General features: G+C 43.7%; 1 protein-coding gene across 1 annotated transcript in view; it reads left to right on the top strand.

Moving 5' to 3' along the window:
* PAPOLG (poly(A) polymerase gamma) overlaps positions 1 to 26,931 on the top strand; it is a 455,976-nt gene that overhangs the window by 232,953 nt on the left and 196,092 nt on the right. The window contains exon 9 of the mRNA XM_086927484.1: positions 4,735 to 4,873. Coding sequence (XP_086783610.1) covers positions 4,735 to 4,873 — 139 coding nt within the window. The remainder of the gene's footprint in view (positions 1 to 4,734; positions 4,874 to 26,931) is intronic.

Genomic DNA, 26,931 nt, shown 5'->3' with positions numbered 1-26,931 from the left:
CGAGCTCAAAGTTATTAGCAAACCAAAATGCACTCAGTATATGGAATAGCAGAGCTAACTAGATCTATTTACAAGTTTTCAAGAATATTTGTCAAACTGCGCTAAAGTATTAGCTAAACAAAAAATGCTCTTATGGAAACTCTGCCCGAGCTATAAATACAGTGGGGACTGCCACTATGTAATAAATGCATTCTAGATTATGGGGGTTTAAAATTCCATCAAATATTCAGCAAACATTTGATGAATATGGTCATTTAGATCACATTTAGTGTTTAGATGATTTTTCTTAACTCCAATTCTGAATGAAATGTTGCAGTTATTCCCCTATTCTCAAACCCTTTGGCTATTTTCATGTCCTATTATCCACCACCTTGAGTACTCCCAACTAACCTTAGCCTTTATCACTAATGTGGAATCTCTTGAATTTGCATCTCATCTAAGAAAGTCGCCCCCTCCATCCAAAAATATCTTAAACCTGAATTTCACGCTCCACTCCAGTTTGACCACAGTATAGACTTCGGCGAACAGTCCTGCATAAGTACACAGCTTACATATAGAAAAGGGAACAAGAAAATAAGGTATCCATGATTCAAACATATGGCAAAAATAGACACCCCAGAGAATACCCTCTTTTACCTTGTGGAAAGATGGAAGAGAATTGGCTTTGAACAAATCCAGCTCCTCAGTGTATTTGACAAATATTTACTGCGCTGTTTTTTAAGTTAACTCAATGCCTAACGACTTCTAATTTCCCCCATCATATGCTTCTTCCACTTGATGTCTTGAGAGCTAGTATCTGTGAATAGATATGAAATTATTGATGTCCCAGCAGAATCTCTGAAGCTTTACAATTGGAACTATACCTTCCAGTGACTGGATCAATGAATAAAGAGAAAGCAAAAGTGACTAAGGGCATCTCTATCTCTTGTTACTGCACATGCTTTTGACAAATTCAAAAATATTCCCGTTTTGTGCCAAAGGATTACATGTCAAGCAAGGCTTCCAGATATACTTTTTCACCATACCCACATTTTCTTTGTTGGACTGGTAGGGCCAGACTGGAAAACTTAAATGGGACCTGGCAAAAATGTAAAAAAAAACACAAAAAAAAGCCACACACTGCACGAGGTCAAGCCTAGAATACGACCTTAGGGCATGATTGAGTCATGACAGCCCATATTGTGCTCCCCAGCCTGCAGCTCAAGGGTTCTAACAGAGTGGCAGAATGATGAGTCTGCATTCACGCTGGGGTAATTAAGCCTTCCATGCCTCATTACTTGCCATGGACTGTAGAATGGGAATCCAAGTAGTACCACTAAGTCTAATGTTCACTGGAAAGGCGACTTGTGTAATCTGTATTCCTTCAAATCTCACTACTTGCGGGGCCTGATTGACTGTCCTTGAATTCACTTTGCTACAAGGCTGAAATGTCTCAACAGTATATACTTTTTTTTCCAGCTGACCATGGGCTTCCAGTGTCTGGCCCAATTATCTGCCTCTTGAGTGATTAAATTCAAGCAGAGTAACTGATCTCCTTTTTTAGAAGTTGCCTGCACTGTCCGTGCTTTGCCAGAGTATGCACTTTGCATCTTTATGTATGGTCCTGCAGCCGGCATCTTTGGTGAGCTTATCTCGTTAGTTTTAATTTCTGGATGTATCTTCCAGATGATTGAGGAGCTCTGCTGGTTAAGCATTAAGACCATAAAGCCTCGTGCTAGAGGTTTAGCTCCGAGGAGCTGTCCGGTCCCAATTCTGAGGAGAAAGTTATTAACATCACAGCATACTGAGAAATCTGTGTATTGTAGCACTTACATTGGCTGAGGTGATGTTCTTAGCGAGTTGAATCAATGGCAGTCTTAGTTGTCTTCAAAGCCAAAGAATAAACACAAATCTTTCCTTCCTTCCAACACACGCTTTGCATGCCTTAGTTGCTGTTGCAACTGCCCCCCTGTCTTACAGATCCGTCTCTTCTCTTTGGACTTGGATCCAAGAGGTGCTTTTTCAAGCCTCGCTGGTCAAACTACATCCGATTGGGTTAAGTTCTCTCTGTCGCACATTAGTGATTAATTACATTACTTTAAAATGTTATGGACAACTGTTTTGGCCCTAAAGCCAGGGCGGTTCTCCCTTTCTTTGAGCTGTTCGGGCTGGTTTCTTTGGTTCTTCATGGAGGACAAGTGGTATCTTGGTTTGCCTCTCTATCACTGTTACTCATGCATGATCCAGACTTTGATCTGGATTGTAATATTTTCAACCCAAGTAATAAGATCAGGATGACTTTGTTTTTTAAGAGCTATATATTTTTTTGTGTGCCTTTGCAATGTCATCATGGGTTTTTTGCTACCCAGTACTTTCGGTGCCATGATGGTACTTGGCTGGTTCTGAATGAGTGGTAACTAAAATCGGTCATTTTTTGTTGTTCTAGCAGGTGGAGGTCCCAAGACTGGTTTGTTTCCAGTCATAACTTCATCTGCAGTTTGCCCCTGAATGGGCATGACCACTTAGACTATCGTGATTTTTCTGCTATCAAGAGGGCACCCATGCCTACCCTCTCTTCTTGCCAGGATTTTAGGTAGCTTCATGATTTCTCTTGTGCTCTTGGATTGTGCTATGGAATTGGTGTTTCTTCGATCCTGCCTATCATTTGATCCTAGTCTTTGACAGCCGGCACAGATGCAGTATCACAGAATCACTCCTTATCACCTTGTTCCTAAGTAAGGAGCTTGGTATCTAGTTAGTGTGGATTTGATCGATGAGCTTTTAGTTTTGCATGGTGCTCATTTGATCCGGCCTCAACCAGAAAATTGCATTTTCATGAGTATCCCCTAAAGTAGCACGTGCCTTTGATTTATGTCATTGATAGTTACCAAAGAAAGTTTTTTGGGTACATTTACAGTTAAGAGATTGTCTCAAAGCTTACGTGGTTCAAAAGGACGAAAGAAATTGTGCATATGACTTTTTAGCTGTAGATTTTGCTTTGAGTATTGACACTATTTGGCTGGTAAGACTTTTTTTTTTCTTGTCCACATGTCATTATTTTTACAGTTTATATATCCTGTCTGCAGATGGTCACTTTTTTCTGTGTTTATGTAGCCATAGTTGCACTGCCTGTCACGTGTTTGTACGTGATCATGAATTGCACTTGTACGACCAGATCTAATAATTAAAAATAAAACCAAGAGCCAACTGTTTTTCTCCCAACTCACCGTCTTTCGTTCTTATAGTAACCATAATCTTTTCTTCATCTCTTAAAGTCTCTAGGATTCGATTTGGAGCTAGAAACTTAATTGGTGATTTAAGGGGCTGACCGCAAACTGATTAAGGAGCAAGACCCTTATTTTACTTACTACACCCCATTGTGTACGTTCTACTAAAAGATTTAACTTTTAACCTAGCAAATTTGCTTCAATCAACTTTAAAACTGATTTTAATGATTGAAAAATTATCTTGATCAAGAATCTATAATCGTTGAGATTTGGAAGTTGGTTTTAACCCCTCATCTTTACAGCATGTTGTCTTTTCTCTATCCAATTATTTTAGAATGTCAATGCCGGGTGAAGCAAGGAAGCAGATGGGGAGGCCACATATCTCCCCTCCTCGTTTTTTTTTGTTGCAAACAATCCAGAGACAAATTTGAGGCAAAAGAACTGTACTTGGAAAAAAAAAAGTTTGCATTTAGTGCTGCTTTTTATTCCTGCTGTTTTTTGGGGATCGTTTTTTCAGTAAATGTATTGGGGGAAATTCAATTTAAACTTTTGTGGACCGGAATTTAGTCACCGTGAGACCAGCATGGCTGAAGATGTTTTCCGCCCCTTCTGCTACCCAGATTGGCAATCAATAATCAGTTCCCGGAGTTAGATACCTTTCTTAACGTCATGAATGTGGAAGATTGTTAAACGTTGTGTGTAGTTGTGAGTAAGAGGAGGAACATCACTGCTTGGTGCATTTGGGTTCAGGTCACTCCTGCAGCACTAAATTATGCTTACAAGGCAATTAAAAAATAATTCTGCACATATCGGATTTTCCTTAAACAAGTACAATTAACTTATACTTTTCTGATACTGCATGGGAGGCAAAGGTGGCTACATGTGATTTGAATATAAGGAAAGCCATGAGATTCTGTGGCTCAAAGTCTTACTTTTTTATTTATTTTTTTTTACAATGTTCTGGGGCAAATAAATTGGTCCAAATCCTGTCAAACTAATTAAGCTTTAGTTGCATATTTGTTGGATTGCCTTAGTTTACCAGTCAGTATACTGCTTTCAGATTTACATGTTTCTGATGGTTTAGCAATTTCAGTAGCCCATCAGATGGTAAAGACTTTTCTCTAACCAGCCATCCTGGCAGTGCACCTATTCTTTGTTATTACAAAAATATTCGGTTGCTGAAATTCAGCAGCCTTACTCGCAAGTATTTTGTCCTTGGCCATCTTCTGAAGGCCATGGAGAAGAGGTGACTAGTATGTTAAAAGTACAAGGTGCACACCGATGTAGCGATTGTACTTCGCTCTTCCGCCATGTTAAGTTTATACCATTTCCCCTGCTAAATATACCTACATGCATTAAAGATAATGGATGATTTGTAGTGTAGATATTAAAGTTTGAGGGAAGTGGGCAGCAGCCTTGGGCCTTTATTTTCAACTTAATAATGGGATTAATCCTACTAAAGGGAGGGTTGGGGGAGATAGAGGTGCACTATATTAACACAAATGATATTAAATTTTCTTTTATCTAGGACGTGGGATTTATTCCAACATGATGGGATTTCTTGGTGGTGTCTCTTGGGCAATGTTGGTGGCAAGGACTTGTCAGTTGTATCCCAATGCAGTTGCATCTACTCTTGTCCACAAATTCTTCCTGGTTTTCTCGAAGTGGTAAGTTTTGTAACCAGTTTACATTTAGTACACTTTTGAAGAAGCATTGCAGTGTATGGTGACCCAAAAATTGCTAATTTGATACTAAAATAACAGTAAGCCTTTTGAACTTACCACTTTGGCTTCTGTTAAACTGCTGTCATTTTTTTACTGCACATTTTGTAAATAAAGCACTTAAGTTAAATGTCTGCATATTAATAAAGTAAATCGTTTTTTCTTAGTTTATTTTGTTTAGCTTGAAGAGCCTCAGACTGTTAACGTCCAGTGTATGCAGTCCTCTATGCCAAGGATGATCATTGATATTTGTGAAACAGCCATCTTTCTGAGTGTTAACCAATTTTAATATGAAACCTAGTATTTAAAGTCCGCTTGTGCTGATGACTATAGCTGGAGCAAGGAATGTTGCAGTATGGTTGCTAAATGTTGGTGTTTAGGTGGATGTGGTTGAGCAACAATAGACCAATGTGCTTTCTGTGTTGTCTAAATAACAGAACTTTTTTACAATATTGCTATGGGATTTTGTCCATTGGAGAAATGGACTAAGGACTACACTGTTTGAGCTCTTACAATAGTTCTAGTGGATGTGAGCCTCATCTGTATTAATCCTACAGAGTTTTGACAGTCTCCAAAGAGATCATTGTAAACTGACTGCAATTGCTAGAAAACCAAACATGCATGTCTTTTGAAAACCAGTATAAAGTAAGTTCTCCTAAGCAATACTTAATAGCTCTTGTCAGAGAACAATTACATGCCTTGCATGCTTTACAGTGCAATGGATGCTCCTCTGGATTCTTTTAACTTGACAAGTTAAATTGGCGATAGTCCACTTTCTATTAAGGGAAGAATTATGACCGGCTCACCCAAGGTCCTCAAGATAATTCTCAATTTGTGTAAAAGGTTCTCTCCTGTGCATGTTTCAAGCAGCACTACAGGCTGTACAACCCAGAAAAGAGGGAATCTAAAAGTCTGTCTTACACTTATTGGCAGCAGGTCGGAATCTGACTGTTGTGGAGCTCCAGCTTTGTACATTGTCTCCGGTCCACATGCTACTACTCTAAAGATCCAACCAACTGGGCATCTATCTGCAGCACAAATTATTCCACCATAGCAATCCACTCCCCCTGTCCCGTGATTAATCCACCATTTCCGGTGGTTAAAACAGCACCCAAAATATAGAAAGCGCTCTTCAGGTCACATCATATTATATTCTACCTGTAGAGAAGCGGCTTTAATAGCCTCTTCCAAAGTAAAGAGGAAATGTTTTTCTTTTGTCCCAGCAGAAAACTTCCAATATATCTTGGTAATTTAGGATAATTTAACCTCCAGATTGGCGAACTCTTAATTTCTACTAGGGCGCAGGTGAAAAATTCGGGTCCACTAGCTCAATACCTTCAGCTCCTTCAACAGCATAGTGCTCCTTTTGTCCATTGAGCCACTTGCAACAAGTGTGCACCCGATAATTGTGTCATCTTGGGGCCCTTTACAGTGCGATGTGCTTATTATCAAACCGTGTAATAATGAACACTTCTGACTCTAATAATTGATTAAATTTACGATACCTACCAGCAGCTCACTGTCTCGTAATTCTTTAACTGTAGGAGGAAGTCCTCTTCATCCATCTGTTTCACATTTCACATCTTGTGCAGAGCCACCACCTTTTACTCAGTGCACGTTGCTGAATCTGTGTACTGATCTAGGGAGTATAGTGGTTTCTGTGCTCTTCCAAGGCCCATCATTTGATCTCAGCCCTTGCTGTTGACTATTCTATCCCTTTCAATGTCTGTTAGATCCTTCAATATCGCTTCACAAGCTTTGCATTCTAGAGCTACTTGTCCATTTCATTATCCTGATCTAGAGTTTTGATACTCTTACAAGACACTTTCACCACTACTCATTTTCCCATGCGTCTGCAGCCAACATATTTGTGTGGTCTCTTTTGAAAGTGGGCAAGGGCTCAACTTTTCCCTCCCACCTATCCTATTAACTCATTAGTTCATTGTGTAGGTGATAGGTATGTTAAGATTGGCCGCTATATTTTATGTACGTTGGTTACAGACCTACAGATTAAAAAATTACACTAATCTTGTTGCATGTATCAAGATGTACAACCGTATACATTAAAACAATTAAGAAAACTTAAAATGTCTAATGCCTGTATCATTTACAATATTAACCTTATAACTGGAAGATTGTGATTTTATATTCAGTTTTTTACCATTATAGGGGCAACAAAGTTCCCAGAATATTTTCAACACTTGAGAAATAAATAGAATAGGCTTCATGCCTTGCAGATGCCAATCTTATAGCTCACAGGAAACCGTTGTAGTGAGTTCAAATAAAATTGTATAACTTCTGTTTCCATACTTGCATACAATAAAGCATTTGCCTGGTGCTGACAAACCTCAAATTGGAAAGATACCCATTTTCAATATAATTACAATTCTGGTTATAACCAATTGTTTGAAAAAAAGTACATGTCGATTTTTCATTAAATCGGACTATCAACCTCCAATTGGAGTGCAGCATACTGTTTGTGTATGTAAATGCATAGCCGGCATTAATATAATTGAGAAGTTCCCTTGCATTAACTTTCCCTATAGTATCTGTAGAGTACAAAGTAGCGAATATTGATATTGTAGTATTAGTCAAACTTTCACTCAAAGCCCAGACAACCCAATTTCAAGCAAAATGGCCTGTATTGATAGCCAATGTCTTATCAGATATGAATGCCATGAGCTACCTTCCAGTTTATTTTCTCCAAAAGCAGTTTTATAATGGTACACTCCACTACAGATAGTTAAAGCTGTAATTTTACTAAATACTCAAAGTAAAGAAGCAATATGTTCGAGGCATGTGTGCTGTAAATACACATGCTTTGCATACTCCTGCCACCTAGTGTTAGGTCCAGATGTTTGCAAGTTGTTTTTCTTCAAATAAGTCTTTCAAGTCACGAGTTAAGTTGACTCCTCCTTTCGGTGATACTGCACATGGGCATTGACTCCATTGGGTTTTTTTTTTCCGCCATTAGGTTTGGACGTAAATTGCTGCGCTCCGGTTCGAAACATTCTTCAGGTTCCCCTCAGTGTGCAATCCACTCTACCCTTGACTGTATTGTTTCGTATGCGTTTCCTACTTATCCGCGTATTGCTTCGGTCAACAAATTAATTTTCGATCAAAAACGTTGATGGCCGCCTTCGGGCCTGACCTTGTCGGTCCGGTCTTCTGTCGATGGTCGACTCCGTTTAAATTCTTCTCTCTATGCCAGGCTAAGTACCCTCACACCGACTCACATAAGATGTGTAACTTGTGCTGGTCTCCAGAGCACAAAGGCGACTGCAACGCTTTTAAATAGTTTCGGTCCAAAAACTCTTCTGGATCGACAACGTGAAATGCAGTTTCAGAATTTTTAACACTCAGGATATCTTCTATGAATAATACGAGCATGAGGACGTCTAAGGAGCAGAAGAACAAGAGACCTTCTTGGTTCCAGAGTCGGATTTAGAACTTGAGACAGACATGGAGTCTGTAGATGTGCCTTAAGCCCATACCCAAAATTCATAAGGCTTCACTACCACCTCTACCTTCTGGCTAAGGTCTGCACCGAGATGTTTCTGAGGCCTGACCTTGCAGCTTTTCACCGAAACAGATACTTAAGCCTGCCGGCTCGGGAACGAGTTGACCAAAAGCTTCAGGTCCAAAATCTTCCAGTTCGAATCCGAAATCCGGTTCGGAGCTGAAATCCTCCATGCCGAAAGAAAAATATGTTTCTGAGCCGAAGCCTTCCGCTCCCTAAAAGCACTTCAATCCCGGCATTGAAACCTTTGGTGCCGAAATCAAAAGATAGCAGTACTGAATCTTCTGACTCTAATTTGGACATTGTTCCTCCCAAACTGGATCCTAAAAAAAATTTGATATCAATCCTGATACAGGACATATTAATGCTAAATCTCCAGTTAAACACAAGCTTCCTTGTGAGGACTCCCTGTAAGATTCCTTTAAAGAAGAAAGATGTGGCTACCAGTCCGGTTTATCCTGCTCCACCAGCCCCTCCATTTCCACCCTCTTCTCTACAATTGGATCCTTTACACATTTCACCTCTGGGGTCTCCACTTTCACAGCCTGAAGAGGGAGATATTGAGGAGGATATTTATTTTTGCCCGTAGACCCATGGAAGGAGTACACCATTGACCCTCCATTAGACAATGACCCAGACCTTTACCCTGCAAAGCCCTCCCCACCTGATGTGGCTCACCAGGAACTCCTTGCTAGAGCAGTAGAGTACCATAGAGTGGAGTTACATACGAGTCGTTCAAAAAAGTCTTCATTTGAGACACTTTGGGCTACACACAGGTCAAGTCACACACACTGTATGTGAAGGGCATTATGAGGCATGCGAAGGATATTTTCAAAGTACTAGTGCGAGCACACATTCTGACTCCTATACAAACCATTGCCATCTGATCCTATCTTTAATAAAGGTCAGCTGCTTCTTGACTCCCTTGTAGTATCCAGTGCTTGCAAAAGAGCTAATTCACAAACTTTTGGTGCGGCTCCTCCCCCAGATAAAGAATCTAAGCTCATAGATGCTTCAAGCAAACGTGTAGCCTCTCAAGCTGCTAATCACTGGGTCATTGCAAATACACAAGGAATGCTAGCTAGGTATGAAAGAGCACACTGGAATGACATGGAGAAACTGCTCTCCCAGAAGAACACAAAAACAAGGCAACAGTTAGTTCAAGAGGGTAAACTTATTTCTTCGGTTAGATGTGCCCTAGATGCTGCTGACACCGCTGCTAAGGAGATAAATACCAGCTTTCTCCTCAGAAGGCATGCTTGGCTTAGGATTTCAGGTTTTAAACCTGAGGTACAAGAATTCATTTAAAACACCTTTTGACAAAGCACACCGGTTTGGTCCTGTAGTCAACCAATCCCTTGAAAAAATGATTAAAGATACTGAAGTGGCAAGTCCATGGGAGCACTCCAGTCCCCATCAAGTAGAGGCTCCTTTCGTCGCTCTTTACAGTGGAGGGTCTAAAGCCACATCCTCAGACACAAATGCTTCCACTTAAAAAAGCAATACCAATTCTCTCATTCTAGAGGTTTTTATAGAGGAGGGTATATAGGAAATGATTCCAAAGGTAGGGGTAGAGGCGCCTCAACACCCTTCCCCTAACAAACAGTGAGTTGCCCACACTTTCCCCTGATCTCTTAACTTTTCTGGAGAAGACTTCAACAGTTTCTCCCTATTTGGCAATTCATGACAACCGACAAATTGGTGATCAACTTTCTCCATCATGGTTATTGCTTGGAGCTTACCACCAATCCTCCAAACATTCCATTTTGCACTTACAAACTGACGTCCGACCACTTACTGTTACTCATTCAAGAGGTGCCATCCCTCTTACAGAAAGGAGCCATAGAACCAGTTCCGTTAAATTACCAAGATTCAGTTATTTATTTTCTATAGTTCCTAATTCCCAAAAAGGACGGCCTCTTAACCACATGGCTGCTGCGGGGATTTTTGCGCTGTGCTGCATATGCTCATTTTCCATTATTCATGACGAGCTCAGCTCGTCATCAGCACACGACACCCGTGGGTGATGACGAGCTGAGCTCGTCATCAGCATCGAAAGGGTTAAGACCCATTCTGAATCTGAGTGTTAAACCAGTACGTACACACATTTTCATATGGTAACACTTCAAAAGGTGCTTCCTCTTCTACAGCAAGGTGATTTTATGTCCACGCTGGACTTAACTCATACTTTCACATTCCCATGCATATAGCTCATCGCAAATTCCTCTGATAGCAGGCAAACCCTATCAGTTCAAAGTACTTCCATTCGGAGTAACTACTGCCCCAAGAGTGTTCACCAAATGTCAAACAGTAGTGGCAGCTCATCGCAGAAGACAACAGATCTCGTTTTCCTGTACCTAGACGACTGACTCATCAAAGCCAGCACACAATGTCTACAACACACTCTGGTCAAGCTAGGCTTACTCCATCGGTTGAGCTTCAAGGTAATTGCATTAAAGTCTCACCTGCGGCCTTCACAGACACAATCTTATCTGGGAGCCACTCTACACTCAAAGCTCTAGCTTCTCCCGACACAGCCAGAATTCGCAATATTCAAGCTCTGTTACTTTAGTTTCAGGACAGCCAAAAATTACCAGCCAGAACCTTCATGCAGTTGCTAGGGAAGATGGCGTCCTGCATCGCAACAGTGGCTTATGTAAGACTGCACATGAGTCCCTTACAAGAATGCTTAGCACTTCAGTGGAATAAATCACAAGGTGAATTGACAGAGCTAGTGTTGGTAGACAGCCACACCCATCGCTCTCTGCAGTGGTGAAATCCACAAAATTAATCAAAAGGGTGGCCCTTCATCGACCACATTCCACAGATTGTGCTAACAGCAGACGCATCTCCAGGTTGGGGTATTCATCTCCAAGACTACACAATCCAGGGTCTGGGACACCAAGCACAAACATTTACACATCAACTATCTGGAGCTTCTAGCAGTGTTTCTAGCACTCCAAGCTTTTCAGTCTCACCTCATAAGCAAAGTTGTCTTAGTCCACACGGACAACATGACAAGTATGTACTATACACAAACACGAGGGGCACAATCCAACTGTCACGCCTCTCTCAGCCCTTTTGGAGTTTTGCAATCTATCACAGAATTAATCTCCTGTCCGAACACCTTCTGGGGTGTACAATCAGACTGCCAATCTCCTCAGCAGGAGACAGTAAATGCATGAGTGAGAACTTCTTCCATATATTCAAAAATGGGGATTCCCAGAAATGGAACTGGTTCGCCACTAGGACAATGCAAAATGCCCAAACTTCGCCTCCAGGTTCCCCCATGCTCTCTCCAAAGGCAATGCCCTATTGATGAATTGGTCTGGGATATTTGCATATGCTTTTCCTCCTCACTCCTTCCGTTTCTGGTTCGGAAGCTCAGGTAAAAATCACTCACGCTGATTCGAGTAGCCCCCACATGGGGTCGTCAACCTTGGTTCATCACACTGTTAGAACTATCAGTGGTTCTAGATCAAAAGCTGCATCTCAACTCCAGCCTTCTCACACAGAGCAATAGTGAAATTGGCCACCCAAATCCAAAAGAGTTCATTTTAGCGATTTGGCCCCTGAAATCATAGTTTGGATATTTAATCTGCCACCAGACTGTATGCATATCTTAAAAGAAGCAAGAAAGCCAACAACCAGAGCTTGTTAAGCAGCAAAATTGAAACATTGTGTTATCTATTGTGATAACAAAATTAATCCATTAGATGCTTCCGTTCAAAACATTGTTACCTTCTGCATCTACAATATTTTAGTCTAGCTTATACATCTATTGAATTGCACCTTGCAACAGTCTCTGCATGCTTGCACAACAGACACCATCCATCCTTGTTCAAAGTTCCTGTGATTAAAGCCTTTATGGAATGCTCAAAGAGTTATTTCACCCAGAATACCTCCAGCACCAATGTGTAATCTTAGCATTGTACTTACAAGACTAATGGGTCCACTCTTTGAGCCTTAACACAAATGTCCTTTGCAGTTCCTTTTATGGAAGGTTGCCTTCCTCACTGCAATCACTTCATTAAGGAGAGTTGGTGAGCTACAGGCATTAACTTTAGAAGAACCCTTCTTTCAGCTTCATAAGGATAAGGTAGTTCGCGCAAATTCTAAATTTCTCCCTAAAGTCGTTTCTGCTCATCACATTAACCAATCCGTTGAGTTACTTGTGTTCTTCCCTTAACCGGATTCGGTAGTAGAAAGAACTTCACATACTTGATGTCAGAGTGCTATTGTATTATATTGATGGGACAAAACGTTGTTGTAAAACAACTTTTTGTTGTCTTTACTCCACCTCACAAATGGCAATCCTATCTCAATCAAGCATTTCCAGATGGATTGCTGAATGCTCTCAAACCTGCTATGCACTTTATATATACCCTTTAGAGCGCATTTTCTTCACAAAATAGGGGCATCTATGGCATTTTTAGTTCACTTTCCTATTGCTGATATTTGTAAAGCAGCAACATGATCTCCACACATTTACTAAACACTTGTTTGGATGTGTTGGCTCGCCAACAAGCCAATGTAGGAAAAGCAGTGCTTAAGACACTTTTCATTCCCCCTGCAACATCCACTGGTTAGTTAACGCTTTGGAAGAACACTGGCAAAGCAAGTGTATCTAAAGCACACATGCATGGAATGGATTGTTACTTATCCAGTAAGCATCTGTTCTTGGCATGTACATGTGTAGATTGAGAAGTGCCCTCCCACCTCCCCAGACAACTGTAGATGTTGCAGTTATCTTTATTTACATTACATATGCATGGACATCTCTTTACTACATTGACTCTATTTTCACCCTATTGCGGGCAAACAATCTAACCATGGACTCGATGCCCATGTGCACATATCCGGAGTGTGTTGAATATTCTGACGCTGCATTTCACGTCAGCAATTTAGAAGCCTTCTTTTTTTTGGGGACCGAAACAATTTACAAGCGCTGCAGTAGTCGTTTTTGTGCTTCAGAGACAACTACCAGTTACGCAACTTATGTTAGTCCGTGTAGGAGAGTAGGGTCTGCTTTCCTATGGTCACCCCACTTTTTGCTTTTTGCTTCATTGGTTTTCGACTTAATGTGGCTGTGGGCCTGCTAATCAGGCCCACAGCCCAGCTGCTCTCTCTAAATTCACTTCAATGTACTTTAGGTGCATTACCAATTGGAACACAACTGTTAGGGGAAAAGTCCACCCACATAAATAGAACAATGGCTCACAAGGAATCCACAAGTTTATATATATATATATATATATATATATATATATATATATATATATATATATATATATATATATATATATATATATATATATATATATATTGCACAGGAGCTCACAAAAGGGGCAACGGAAGAGTCACGGGGATGAAAGAATTTCAAATATAAGAGTACAAAATCTTTATTTTCTTTTTATCATATTTAGTTAATATATTCGTTATTCAAAGCATAGGACATCATAACAACTCAACATATAAATAGAAAATTATTGCCAACATAAATATACATAGTATCACATAGCCTCCCCACAACTACCTCTACACAACCATACACTCACTGGTACTTCAGTCACACACATACATTCACGCAAATTCCACATTCACAGTAAATTCCTCAACGTAATTCCCCAGGTGACACACAAGAGGGATCCAGCGGAGCCTAGATAGCACACTGCTAAAGAGTCCAGGTCGTTAAAACAGGACCCCACAACCAGGTATTTATGTGGGTGGACTTTTCCCCGAACAGTTGTGTTCTCTTCCCCTGACATCTGCCCGTATTCGTTGCAGGGGGCCCCCTCTGATTATTGGCCCACATTCACAATTGGATACTGGGTCACCTTATGAGTCACTGTACAGTTTACTATAGGTACCCAGGGCATAGGTGCATCCAAGGCCTACCAGGAGCTGCAGCATGTATTATGTCACCCCTGGCTGGCCATTCACATTGACACAACTGGCTGATCACTCAGCTGGGGCAAGGTCGTGTAATCATCCCTTGCTTAGATATAGTATACCTATATCTCACCTTATATCTAGACACATACACCTGTAAGTCACTCCTATGGCAGGCCTTAACAATCCTGAAGACAGAGTGTTTGGTTGTATGTGAGATGGGGCTCTAGCATGAGCTAAGCCTGTCAGCAGCTTTCAAAACCATGTCCTTATAGCTGTTCTAGGATATTGCCATGCCATATACTCTTAAGTTCATTATGAACCTCGCGGTTAAATACTAACTATGGTTTGGCTTTATCAAAACAAGTCGAGTAAGGTGTCATACGATTTGGAATACTACCCCCTCGCCAGTTCTGGCGACTGGGGTAGCATTCCACCCTTCTAGAGGGAGAAGACTTGTTGTTCCTACTATTCCCGGTTAAAGTTAACCAGAGCCTCAGCATCACAAAATGGATGCTGCTGCCACAGACACAAGTCTGACCTCCTGCTGCTGGGAGTCTTTCCAGCGAGGGAGGCTTGGACAATAGGTTTCCTGCCTTGGGAGGTGCTAGCACCACCCCAGACAGGACTTTGTGTATTGGGACAGGGAGGGCTGAAAGGATTGAGACACTGCCTGGGGCACACAAGGTGTCCCATGCATAGGCCAGTTCAAACCAGTGCTGGGGCACTCCAGCCCCAGCTCTGGTGCGAAACTGGACAAAGGGAAAGAGGTGTAACCACCCCCTTCCCTGGTCCCACCCATAGGAGGGACCTAGCAGGTAATCCAACCCCTAAGATTTGTATATACGTAGGATCTGAGTCTAGAAACTTTAGATTATCCAGACTAAAACTTTGAAACGAAACTCTGGACCTTCATCACTCTACTTTGGAAGAAGACGACTGAAGAATCTCCCTTGTGGTCAAGGAGTGACCACCCTGCACAAGCAGGCACCATCCAGCGATCGACGACTTGCTTTGCTGCCGCCGGAGCCCAGAGCCTGACGAGAACCAGATTCCCAGACATCCAACAGCCCGATCCACAGTCCCTGCAAAGCTGAGACCCGTGGAGGCGACTAGAGACGTGGGACCTGCCATCTTAAAGTCTGCGACCTGCTAACTGTGCAGCCCCAGAGGCCTCCTCGCAGCTGTAGCTGTGCATTGGGGATTGAGGAGCCCCAGTCCCGAGCATCATCTGCACCAAAGATCAGCCCTGCACCCTCCACGAGTTCTGCGTGGGGCCCTTTTGCCTTTTCCTGCTCGACGCGTCTGCCCGGTCACTTGCCCGTTGGCTAGTGGCCATCTTGGCGACTATCCTTTGAAACTACAACTCTGGTCTTGTTGCTCCAGACTGGCCCTTGCTTCCATCAAAAGAAGCAGCCCCTCAGACCTTGCTGGTCTGAGTAAGAAGCCTACATTGTATCCTGCGTGGGTTGCCTTTGCCAAGGCTTGTTGACTCCAATCCTGAAGCCGACAGCGAGAGCCTGCGTGGGACAGTCCGTGCCTGCCTCCTGGTCGTCGTAGTCTATACCGCCTGGTCCACGTGGCTGCGGAGACCAGCTTCCCATCAGCACCTGATTGCTTCCTGACATCGCCTGGTTCCTTCCTTGTTCCTTCCTGGTCACTGGCTATTGACCCAGACTCTTTCCCCTCTGCTTTCAGGTCTTCTACATCTTCGATCCACCTGGACTCTTCTCTCCTGGCCACCTGCAGCATCTTTTCTCCAAGGCACCATAGAACTCCACGAAGAAACCGACACACTTTGGGACCTATGCACCCGCTTCCTGTGGGTTAGGTAACGCGAGTACTGCGGTGCTCCTGTAAAGAGTAACTCTCCTAGTGTCCTAGTTTCAAGTGGTGAGGTTCTAGTCCAGTCGGAAGACTCCCAAACCTTTAACTTTCCATTTTTAAGCACCCATTGACTTCTATGTGTGCACACGTGTGCCTTTAGACTCTGCACACACATCCCGTGGGCCTCCTGCTCCCTAACCATTGTTATTCCAGTGTAGCCCCAGCGATTCCCAAGGTCCTAGGGCTTACCATTGTTCGTGACATGGTACTTATACCACTTTTTTAGTATATAGTTTAGCGGGCCACCCGGCCCTATCCATATTTGTGCAACTTTTGTATGTTATATTAAGTTACTTGTTATGCGCTTGTGCTTCTGCGCTCAGAGTTCAGGGGATTTCTTTAGAAATAAATACATATATATTTTGAATATATATCCTGTGTGGTGTCCTTTCATTTGGTATTAAAGGGATTGCACATGGAAAAACAGCTGGCTTCACATGCCCTCTTGAGTTTATCCTAAGACTTCTTTGTTCATGCTACCCTCTAGCTGGTCTATAAGGTTGACTTTACAACCATCACCATAAGGGTTGTTTGAACTGGTGCAAGGTGCTCGCTAGAATAGTGAACATCATATACCAGGCCAACTTCTCACAGTCCGTGTGAGGGTACTTATCGTGGCACAGAGGGCAGAATTTAAACAGTCCGTTCCGTCGACAGAAGACTGGACAGACACACGGTCAGACCCAAAGGGTTTTTGATTGAAAATGAAGGATTTGGCGACTAAAGCAATACGCGCAGAAGTTGGAAACTCATACGAAACAATACAGCCTAGGGTAGAGTGGATTGCACAGCCGAATAATGGTTTCGAACCTGAGCACAGCAATTTGTCCGAACCCGATGGCAGAAAAAAAACAATCTAACAATGAAGTTGATGCCTATGCGCACTATCACCGAAAGGAGGAGTTTCCTTACCTCGTGACTAGAGACTTCTTTGAAGAAAAACAACTTGCAAACATCTGGACCCAACACTAGATGGCAGGAGTATGCTAACATGTAAATCTACAGCTCTATATGCCAAGAACAGATACTTATTGGGTAAGTAACAATCCTTTTCCTAGCCATACTGCTAAATAAATTCTGCCCCATCCCCACAGAGGTAGAGATTGTTAGCCTTTTCATCATACATTAACTTTCAGGTATCTGTTCCTAAAATAGTATCCCAGGTTAAGTATACTTTCTCTTGTATGGGATTTCCATTTGTAGTCCTAAGCACTGAATAGTCCCACCCATGTGTGGGGACACAGAGCACTTGTTCAATATAGATCTTAAGTGAAGATTTTCGACTTTCTTGTAGATGGCATGCAGAGACACTTAAGAAAGAAAACCGATAATACAGCCTATAGACAAAGGCTTCGTTGACCCAGTCCATAATGAGCTCAGAAAAGGGCCAGAAGTAAGCCTATATTTACAATTTTATGATGAATAGAAAACAGCGTAAATCTCCCTCACAAACCCTTTTTATGATTAAGAAGAAAAGGACGGTGTAGCCTCATAGGCTGTCATATGACAAAAAATAGAGACTGTGCCTTTCAGAACCCAGTGACCACCAGTTTCCCATCATGATCAGCAGATAATAGTTGCCTAATTTTTTTTGCTCTTGCTGAGAGGACCCTGGAGCATTGAGCTTGGCTGTTTTAGGCTCTTTTTCTCATCAAAATTCTAAGACAAAATGGTGACAACACCTTTACTCAACGTCTGACACGTACCCAGAGTGCGGGAGAAAGGAGGCCAAAACAGACCCCCATGAAGTCCATCTTCTCCTGTTCCTGATGCTCGTCATCACTGCAAGAACGTTTCGCGAATTACCCTTCGTGAAAGAAGATTCTCCTTCATGGGGCTGAGGCAAGATGGTGCCAGCAAACACAGCCTGAAGGTTGAACCTCAGTGAGGGAAATATCATGGTTCGTGTTCAGCCTCCAGAGTACGTGGGAGGTCTGAAAAGATTTGTCCAAAAACTACATCTGTCGGTAGGCGTGGCTAGCAGCCGACTGGAATGGCCGCACTCTGAAGCGTCTCCACTACCCTTGCAGTCTTTCTTCCTCTATCCAGTCCGAACTCTACAATCACCCCCTCGATTTGAGGGGTGCAGATCCCGCAGACATCAGTGCTGCATGAACTGAGCCGCCCAAGCCCGGACAGAGGCAAAACGGCACCCCTGGAGCTCCACTGAAAACATGGCGGCCCGTTCCCGTGATCCCGATTTGTGGAGGAGAGAGCGTGAAAGCATCGGGGTAAGGAAGCAACTGGCATGTTCAGGGACGACCCCACTCACTGAACTGGGACCAGCCGCGAGCCGCACACGCACCATCTGGATAGTGGGGAGTGACTCCTGCGAGTGGAGGGCGACGAGTGTTCCCCCTGCCCCCCGACCTGCCTACTAATCGTTCGTGTCTGGAGGGCTCAGGGACGGCCCATAACAGACCGGAGACCTGCGGGAGCCGCGCATGCATCTGGGCAGAGGGAGTGACTCCTACAAGTGGAGGGCGGCACGCCTTCCCCCCCACCCCCTCCACTTGCCTACTTATTGAGGCCTAGTGGTGCAAAGAAACCCCCTGGTGGCCCGAGGATCCCCAAAGGCCCAGGATATCACCTTACTGAGCCACATACCTAACCTGCTGCATTGCAGTGTCACCGGGGCCTGAACATTCGCCGACAGCCCAAGCCGAGTGAGGCCCCTGAGGGTCGAGAACACAGGCCTGCAGGGGTGCAATTAAGGTGAAGTCTTTGTGGGACACCAGGATCCACCCTAAATCAAACCCACAGACCTATAAGTCGAGAGGGCTCCTACCTTTGCCTAAAAGTGCATCAAACCTTTTTATCAACAGCCATTTGGAAGTCCCAGAAGCAGGATTTAGTAGTGCCCAGTTACTGGGATACACCACCACCTATAGGACCCGGAAAACCAACAGGCTGACTGGGAGGTACTTGGTAATTCCCCCCTTCCCTGGGCAGGCGGCGGAGAGTACTGCAACAAGGACTACACAGTAAGCGCTCATACCTCGCAATGGCCAATGGCAGGGGACCTAAAACGCCAGCCCAAAACACACTAGCTAAATTTGCATGGGGGAAAACAGGCTATGATATCGACACAGCCACCAAGGGTGGGGCAAACAACCCTCATCTCAAATCTCCTCAGTCTGACCCTATCCTCCAGATGTCATGGAAGCCATTGCGGGAGTCCAGATATCTCTGGAATCACGGATTGATACAGTCAACATAGAGCTCTCCCTCATCAGAGCAGACCTATGCAAAATGGATGCCAGAGTAAAAGATGTGGAGGACGCTACAGTTACTAAAGTAACCTCCTTAAACAGCAAGTAGCCCAACTCCAAGACCAGCAGGCGAAAATGGAAGGCCTCCTAGACTAATATGAAGGAAGGGCTCGAAGAAACAACAAGCCCATACTGGGGGTCCCGGAGCGAGTGGAGGGTCCTGTAGTGGATCTCTTTGTAGAAGACCTGGTAACAAACCAGCTTCAGTCAAAGTGCCTGTCCGACTAATTCTCCATTGAACGGGCCCATAGAGTCCCCGGGGGTAGGCCCAAGCCAAGGGCTCCCCCGAGACCTATCATCGCAAGAGTATTTAACTTTTGGGACCGTGATGTGATCCTCCAAATGGCTCATGCTCGACTGTCCTTACAGTTAGAGAATAGTGCAATCATTCTTCCCGGACTTCACAACTAAAGTGCAGGCCCACCGACGCAGTTTCACATCGGTCAAGAAAGCGCTAGGGGACAAAGGAATTAAATATTCTATGCTCTTCCTGGCAAAGCTCAGGATTGAATTGGGAGGCAAGACCTGGTTCTTTTCCTCCCCAGAAGACACTTTGGGCTGGCTGGAGGGGTGGCCCGGAGTGGGGAAAAAACAGTGGCTGGCATGACCGGATCAGGGGCGATCCACCGAACAACGGGGTAGACGCTCGTGAAGACTCTGCTCGGGGCGGGGGAGAACACCTCGGAATGGAAGGGATGAGAGGGTAGTGTGTAGCATTTTAGATTTCGGTTGAATTTTCCTGATTCATGCCCTTATATAGGTACAATTCATGTTGCCCTTATATAGGCATATAAATCAAGCCCATATTTAGGCACAGCCCATGCAACCCAAATACAGGCATGGCTACTTCCATCCGTTCACCAAACGTCCACGATTTCTTGGAAAACCAGCTTAAGCTGTTAAGAACTTCCCCTTGCTTGAATATTGATTTCTCCAATAACTCAGTTAGTTTTACAATGAACAACTATTCCCTGGGGGTTCATTCATGACGTTCATATGACCGCCAAACATGGCATTCCTAAACACCTTCAAGGTATAAATATACCTTCCCTTGCTATGGCAAAGCACGGTGGTTCGAAGCAGATCGACGGCCTACTTGCCCGACGCAGCTCACTACAGCAAGTGCCGAAGGAAGCAGACTCTCCAGTTGACGCGCTGATCAGGAAGCTGCCCTCCTGTGCTGAGAAATCCAGCTCCAGTGTTTGACTCCCCTTGTAGGGTGTTGGGAAATCGAGTCAGAGTCAGAGTCAAAAACACTTTATTCGATTATTTTAAAATCATAAAAGTATGCTATACATCCAATTTTGATCACAAGAATAAAAAAAAATCATTATGTACAAATCTCCAATAGTAATCAAAATAACTGTACAAAAATTTTATACAGCTACATCATATTTACACTCACTATAGATTTCTTCAAGTTTTCCAGTGAATTTACACAGATTGTACTAGTGAATTTGCTAAATGATCTATTTACAGTTATATTTACAGATCTATATTACAATCAATTTACAGCACTACCCTGACAGGGCGTACAGACTTTTTCAGGGAACAAAATCAAATAGTCAGATCCCATACTATCAGGGTGGTGGCGGTCGGAGTCTTTTTTGTCTGGACCGAATAGACATTGTAAGGAAATTGGCTACCCCATACATTATTAAAGGTGTTTCCATTAGCTGTAGGAACAGAAAAGCCGGTTTAACTTGTATAAACCTTAGATCTTTCAATATAGGCTTGATATATTTCTCTCTAGCATTTCTAAAAAAGGGACAAAAAAAGAGAAAATGCAAAGAATCCTGATCGGAGAAATCATCACACTTGCAGGGAACATTCTCATGGGGCCTACACCACTTACTATATTCACCCAGCAGAAAGTGAGCCTGATTGAAACGAAATTTCGTAAGAAGCCACCGATGGAAAGGTTTATTTACTATTGACAGATATGGTTCGATAGCTAGAGATGTGATAGTCAAATAATGGGACCTTACAGTTGGCTTCATAATTTCGCATGACTCTTTCAGCTTCCCTTTTCTTTATATATTCGGACTTTACCCAACTAATATCCTCTTTTTTTAGACCTTCTGGGTTGGTATATAGGTCGGGGCGGCCCAGATATCCTGCTGTTTTTTTAATGTATGAGAGCCACTCAATCTCTGCCACTCGGTCCCGCCCCATGCAATCTCTGATAATCTTATGATTTAGTGTTAAGTTGGGGTTAAGCCAAGTTTTAATCCATGCCCGGAGTGGAGCCAGGGACAACATATCTTCAATATAACATACCCCCAGTTCCATATGGATCGAGAAAGCAGGTGTAGATTTTGGTAGACCCATAACGGATCGCAAGAACATATTCTCCGCTCTTTGAATGTGGGTTGTGTTCTTATAACCCCATATAGAGGCTCCATACCTGGCTATTGCCAGGGTTTTGGCTTTATAGATGGATAGAATAGCCTCTGGTGGTTTACCGCCAAGGCGTTTTGCGAACCCCAGTATAGCAGCAGATGATCTTTTTACTGCTGCGGCCTTATTCTGAGTTTGTGGTGCCCATGTCCCTTTCTCGTCGAACACCACTCCTAAGTAGATAAAAGCTTTAACTTTAGAGAGTACGGAGCCATTACAAGACAGAGTTTTGATGTTATTCTTGCGATTACCCACAGCCATAACATGTGATTTTCCTACGTTAATTACTAAATCCAGATCTTGCATGAAAGCCCCAAATGTATTTAATAAATGTTGTAGACCCTTAGGGGTCCTTGACAGCAGTACCGTGTCGTCGGCATATAAGAGTACCGGCATCATGGAACCACCCATGCGGGGTACGTCTATAGAGGCCGCTTCTAGGGACTCTCCCAGTGAGTTGATATAAAGGGAGAAGAGCATAGGTGCCAAGATGCACCCTTGGCGCACCCCCCTTCCAGATTTAAAAAAAAGCGGTACAGTTCCCTTCTTGAGACATACGGATAGTTGCCCTTAAGTCACTGTGAGGTCGCGCCAAAAAATCCACAAGTGCTCGATCCAGTCCCTTGTTAACGAGTATTGTCCACAGCTTTGACCTATTAACTAGGTCAAAGGCTGTGGACAAGTCCATGAAGGCCAAATACATCATCCCCCTTGATGCTACTGTATATTTGCTCAGTGTAAGGTGTAAATTAAGGCATTGATCTTCTGTACTTCTGGCAGATCGAAAGCCATACTGAGCTTCACACAAGATGTCTTTATCAGTGGTCCAAGCTGAGATTCTTTCTAGTATTACTTTACCTAGGATTTTAAATGAAGAATCTAGCAGTGATATGGGCCTGTAGCATCTAGGGTCCCCCCTTTGGCCCTTCTTAAATATGGGGATGATGACAGACTGTGACCATGTAGTTGGGGGTCTTATCTTGTCTATACCAACTACATTAAAAACATTTGCAAGTACAACTGACCACATAGCCGAGTTTGCTTTAAACATGTCGGCGGGTACGCCATCTGGACCGGGGGCCGGGGGAAATCGAGTCCCGAGAGATACCAGACCTTCATTCTAAGGTATGGAGCTGATTAGAACTTAGAGAAACCTTTGGTAGTTTCTTGGCATAAAACTAAACCTATGCTAAAGACCATACTTACTACTTCCCTCGTACTAGATCTAGGTTCGGTACATTGGGGTAGACTTATTTTAGAAGCACCAGTTGAGTATTGTATGTATGTATTTCATGGCTTAGAAACCATACCATGCTGTTACAGTATTTCATAATACTTTTCTCGCTGTACGCATTATACTTTGCATTCTGTCTAACGAATGTAGCATTTCATATCTTTTGCATGAGAAAGAAGACTGTTCAATAAACCTTTTATTGAAAACGCCAGTCTCTCTTTCTCTGAAACCTCTGATGAAACGAAGCATGCACGATTGTGTGAAATACTTATCTACTGTTTCCACGACTCTGAGAGATATATTCTTATTCTTGGGAAACAAAGTTGTCCTGTTTATGCGGTTGTCAGAACCTAATCCCTTGTGTATTCGAGAGTTTCTAGTGACCTCTGAGCTAGCTGGCACTCACAATTAAGTTTAGTATATTCGATAGAGACCTACTGACCTAAGTCCTACGTCATATCTATAGGATATATTAACCACTTCGATGCTGATGACTAGCTCAGCTCGTCATCAGGCTTACCTGCCGTGTGCTGATGACTAGCTGAGCTCGTCACGTAACGCGGTAATTTCAAAAATGCCGCACACAGCGGGAAAAGCTGCCGCAGCGATGCGGTTATTCCAATGCGCAGAGCCTATTGGGAATATAGGAACTACACTACAGTAGGAGGTAGGACAATGCCGCTTACTTCAATCCGAAGGACACTTGGGACCTTGACAAGCAAATGAAGGTATGAAATAGGGTATACAACGGAGGCCCCTGGTTGACTAAAGGGAGATTATCATTGCCAAATTGAGTGGAATCACTAGCACTCTGAAATATGTCCGATTGAAAGTGCTGAGGGGTTAACAAGGATCTTACTTATTTATTGTGTAACATGTATCCATCATTCATTCACGGCGAGGATGGGGGGGGGGGGGGGGGGGGGCGACAGGCATTCTGCCTTGTTGGGGGGTGGGCAGTTTAAAATCCACTGGCTGGGGGGAAGGTTGGGGAGGTGGAGGGGAGGGGTGGTTGGAGGGTTAATGTTTCTGGTAATTGTTACGATGCAAAGGGAAAACTACTTGGCCTGATAAATTGTGACCGATCCCGAGTGATGCCATATACGAGGTATGCATTTGTTCAATCCCACATATCTGATACCCAGCCCCTACTGAAAAACATGGATGCCCTGGCTGAATTGGTTCCCCTGCCCCATTGGGGGGGGATATTGACTGCGCCCCTTTGATCACATCATTACTCCACACTGATTACTATCACAGATACAAAACTGTCCGCCCTGACATGGAATGTTAATGGGCTGGGGACAAAATAAAGAGGGGCATAGTGTCACAGTACTTAGAGACATGCACCAGATATAGTCCTGCTCCAGGAAACCCCTCTCATATGTAACAGTTGAAAGGCCCTTCGTAAGGGGGGTTATACATTATTTGTACACGCAGGATTATCTTCTGTCTCAATGGGGACTGGTATCCTAGTGTGCAAGAGCCTAGCTCTTGCACCCACCTGTACCTAGGCGGACCCACAAGACAGGTTTGCGGTTCTGGAGGCAACCTGGGATGGGAAGGCGTTGAATGTGATTTCGGTGTATCTCAACCCCCGCACTGGGAAAGGAGGCACTTAGCAACTTGGGTAAACTACTGTTGGACCTACCGGACAGCAGACTAATAATGGGAGGTGACTTTAACTTGACTATGGATGACACAATAGATAGATATCCCCAGCGACCAAATGCCAGACCAAACACTCTCATGGCGGAATTCACTCAGGCCAAGGGACTGGTGTACATATGCCGCTCATTGCAACCGCACATGATGTATTACACCCACTATTCCAATTCACACAAGAGCATGTCCCATATAGACTAATTCCTTACACTCCTGATGGATGTCGGTCACTTTCAGAATCCCCGCGGGCTCCCGTGAGGGGTCTCGGACCACTCCACATCGTGGGTCGAGCTTACCTTCCACTGACAAACAGCGTAGCTCTATAGTTATAAACCTGTGGCTTCTTTTTTTTTTTTGTCCTCATTTGCCTTACCCTCAATATGGGAGATACCAACCACCTTGCACGACGCAGGGCACGAGTTGTTATATTGTTGGCAGAGATGTCTCAAAACCAGAGGGGTTTTCGCTGACTCATCTATGTATATTCCAACCTGCAGGACCAATATTGTAACTAGGCTAGACCCGGTCCAAGGAGTGTTCGTGGCATAAACATAGGACCTGGGGAAAACAAAACCAAAAAAAACCACGAATACTATCTCCATTTGATCAACAGATCCTAGAAAGCCAAAGTTACGTTTACTACATGATCTATTGAGGTCAGCTTTAGATGTGTTAGAGACGAAAGCCACCCAGAGTGTGATGGGGCTGTGTGGCTTCTTAAGATATCTGACGTATAAGAACAACTAGCTAAACAGACAGACCACTACTTCACAGAAATCCTTGGGTCGGTGAAGTCCGCGCAGACAATTGGGAGGCATATAAAGCAGTATTGAAAGGCCATGCCTTAGAGCTAAAAATGGCTTTTATCTGACGTCCCAACGAACATATACTTGCGACTGAGAGCGAACTACAACAGTCACTCCATAACTCCTCGCCCAGTGAAGCCATAGCGCACCACTTGACAAACGCCTGGAGTAAAAAACCCTTGTGCGAGAAAAGGTTAGGGCGCAACTACTTTCCACATGACACAGGGTGTACGAGATGGGGGGGGGAAAGAGCAGGGAGGATGCTGGCCTGGCTGGAGCATAGGGAGCAGGAACAAAGATGGGTGCCTGAATTATCCACCTCCACGGGCGCAAAGATATCTGATCCACAAAAAATTGGAAATATGTTTGCGAGTCATTTAGAGAAGGTATACACGCCATCCACTACTTATACTTCGGAAGACTCCCGGCAACTGCTGATGGACAGTAATCTGCCCTCCTTGTCTGCATCTGAAATAGCCAAATTGGAGGCTGACATCCCAGATGAGGAACTTTGCAAAGCCATTTTTAGCATACATTCGGTGAAAGCGATGGAGCCTAACTGTATCCCAATAGAGTTCTTCAAATCCATGGCAGTGAAAATAGCCCCCCACCTCAAATGTATGCACCTGGAAAGCCTCGAGCAGGGCAGACTGCCACCAGATTAAAGACTAGCGTCTATAGTAGTAATACGATAGCCCGGGAAGGCGGCAGATTGTTGTGGATCGTATAGACCAATCTCCTTAATAAACGTGAAGGCTAAGATCCTTGCAAAACTATAAGCCTCCCTTCAAAACGCTGTTCTGCCCTCCCTGGTCCATGCAGACCAATCTGGTTTCGTGCACGGCCGAAACACAGCGTTGAATGTTCGCCGAGTGAACAACGTACTTGGGAGGCAACCCTGTGTGGAGGAAGACTCAGTTATTATGTCCTTAGATGCCTTCATGGTATTAGACTCTATAGAATGGCCATAACCTTTTGAAGTGCTTGCACGCTTTGGCCCCAAGTTTATAGCCTGGGTTTGCTTGCTTTATACGGACCTAATAGGACAGGTGCTGGTGAATAACCATACTTCGAGGGAGTTCAAGTTACGCCGGGGAACTAGACTGGGCTGCCCCCTATCCCCTCTGCTGTTCACGCTTGTTCTTGAGCCGCTGGTGGCATGGGTAAGGTGAGACGCAACTTTAAGAGGCCTGAAATGGGACGAGGACACTGAGGACAGAATATCATTATACGCAGACGATATCCTAATCTATTTAGCTTCCCATACGCCTCGATCTACAATCTACTCAATATTTTCGCCAACTTCGGAAAATACTCAAGATATGCCA

This window comes from Lissotriton vulgaris, chromosome 6 (assembly GCF_964263255.1).
Source record: "Lissotriton vulgaris chromosome 6, aLisVul1.2, whole genome shotgun sequence".
NCBI classification, from domain to species: Eukaryota; Metazoa; Chordata; class Amphibia; order Caudata; family Salamandridae; genus Lissotriton; species Lissotriton vulgaris.
This window is presented reverse-complemented; position numbering and strand designations above follow the sequence as displayed.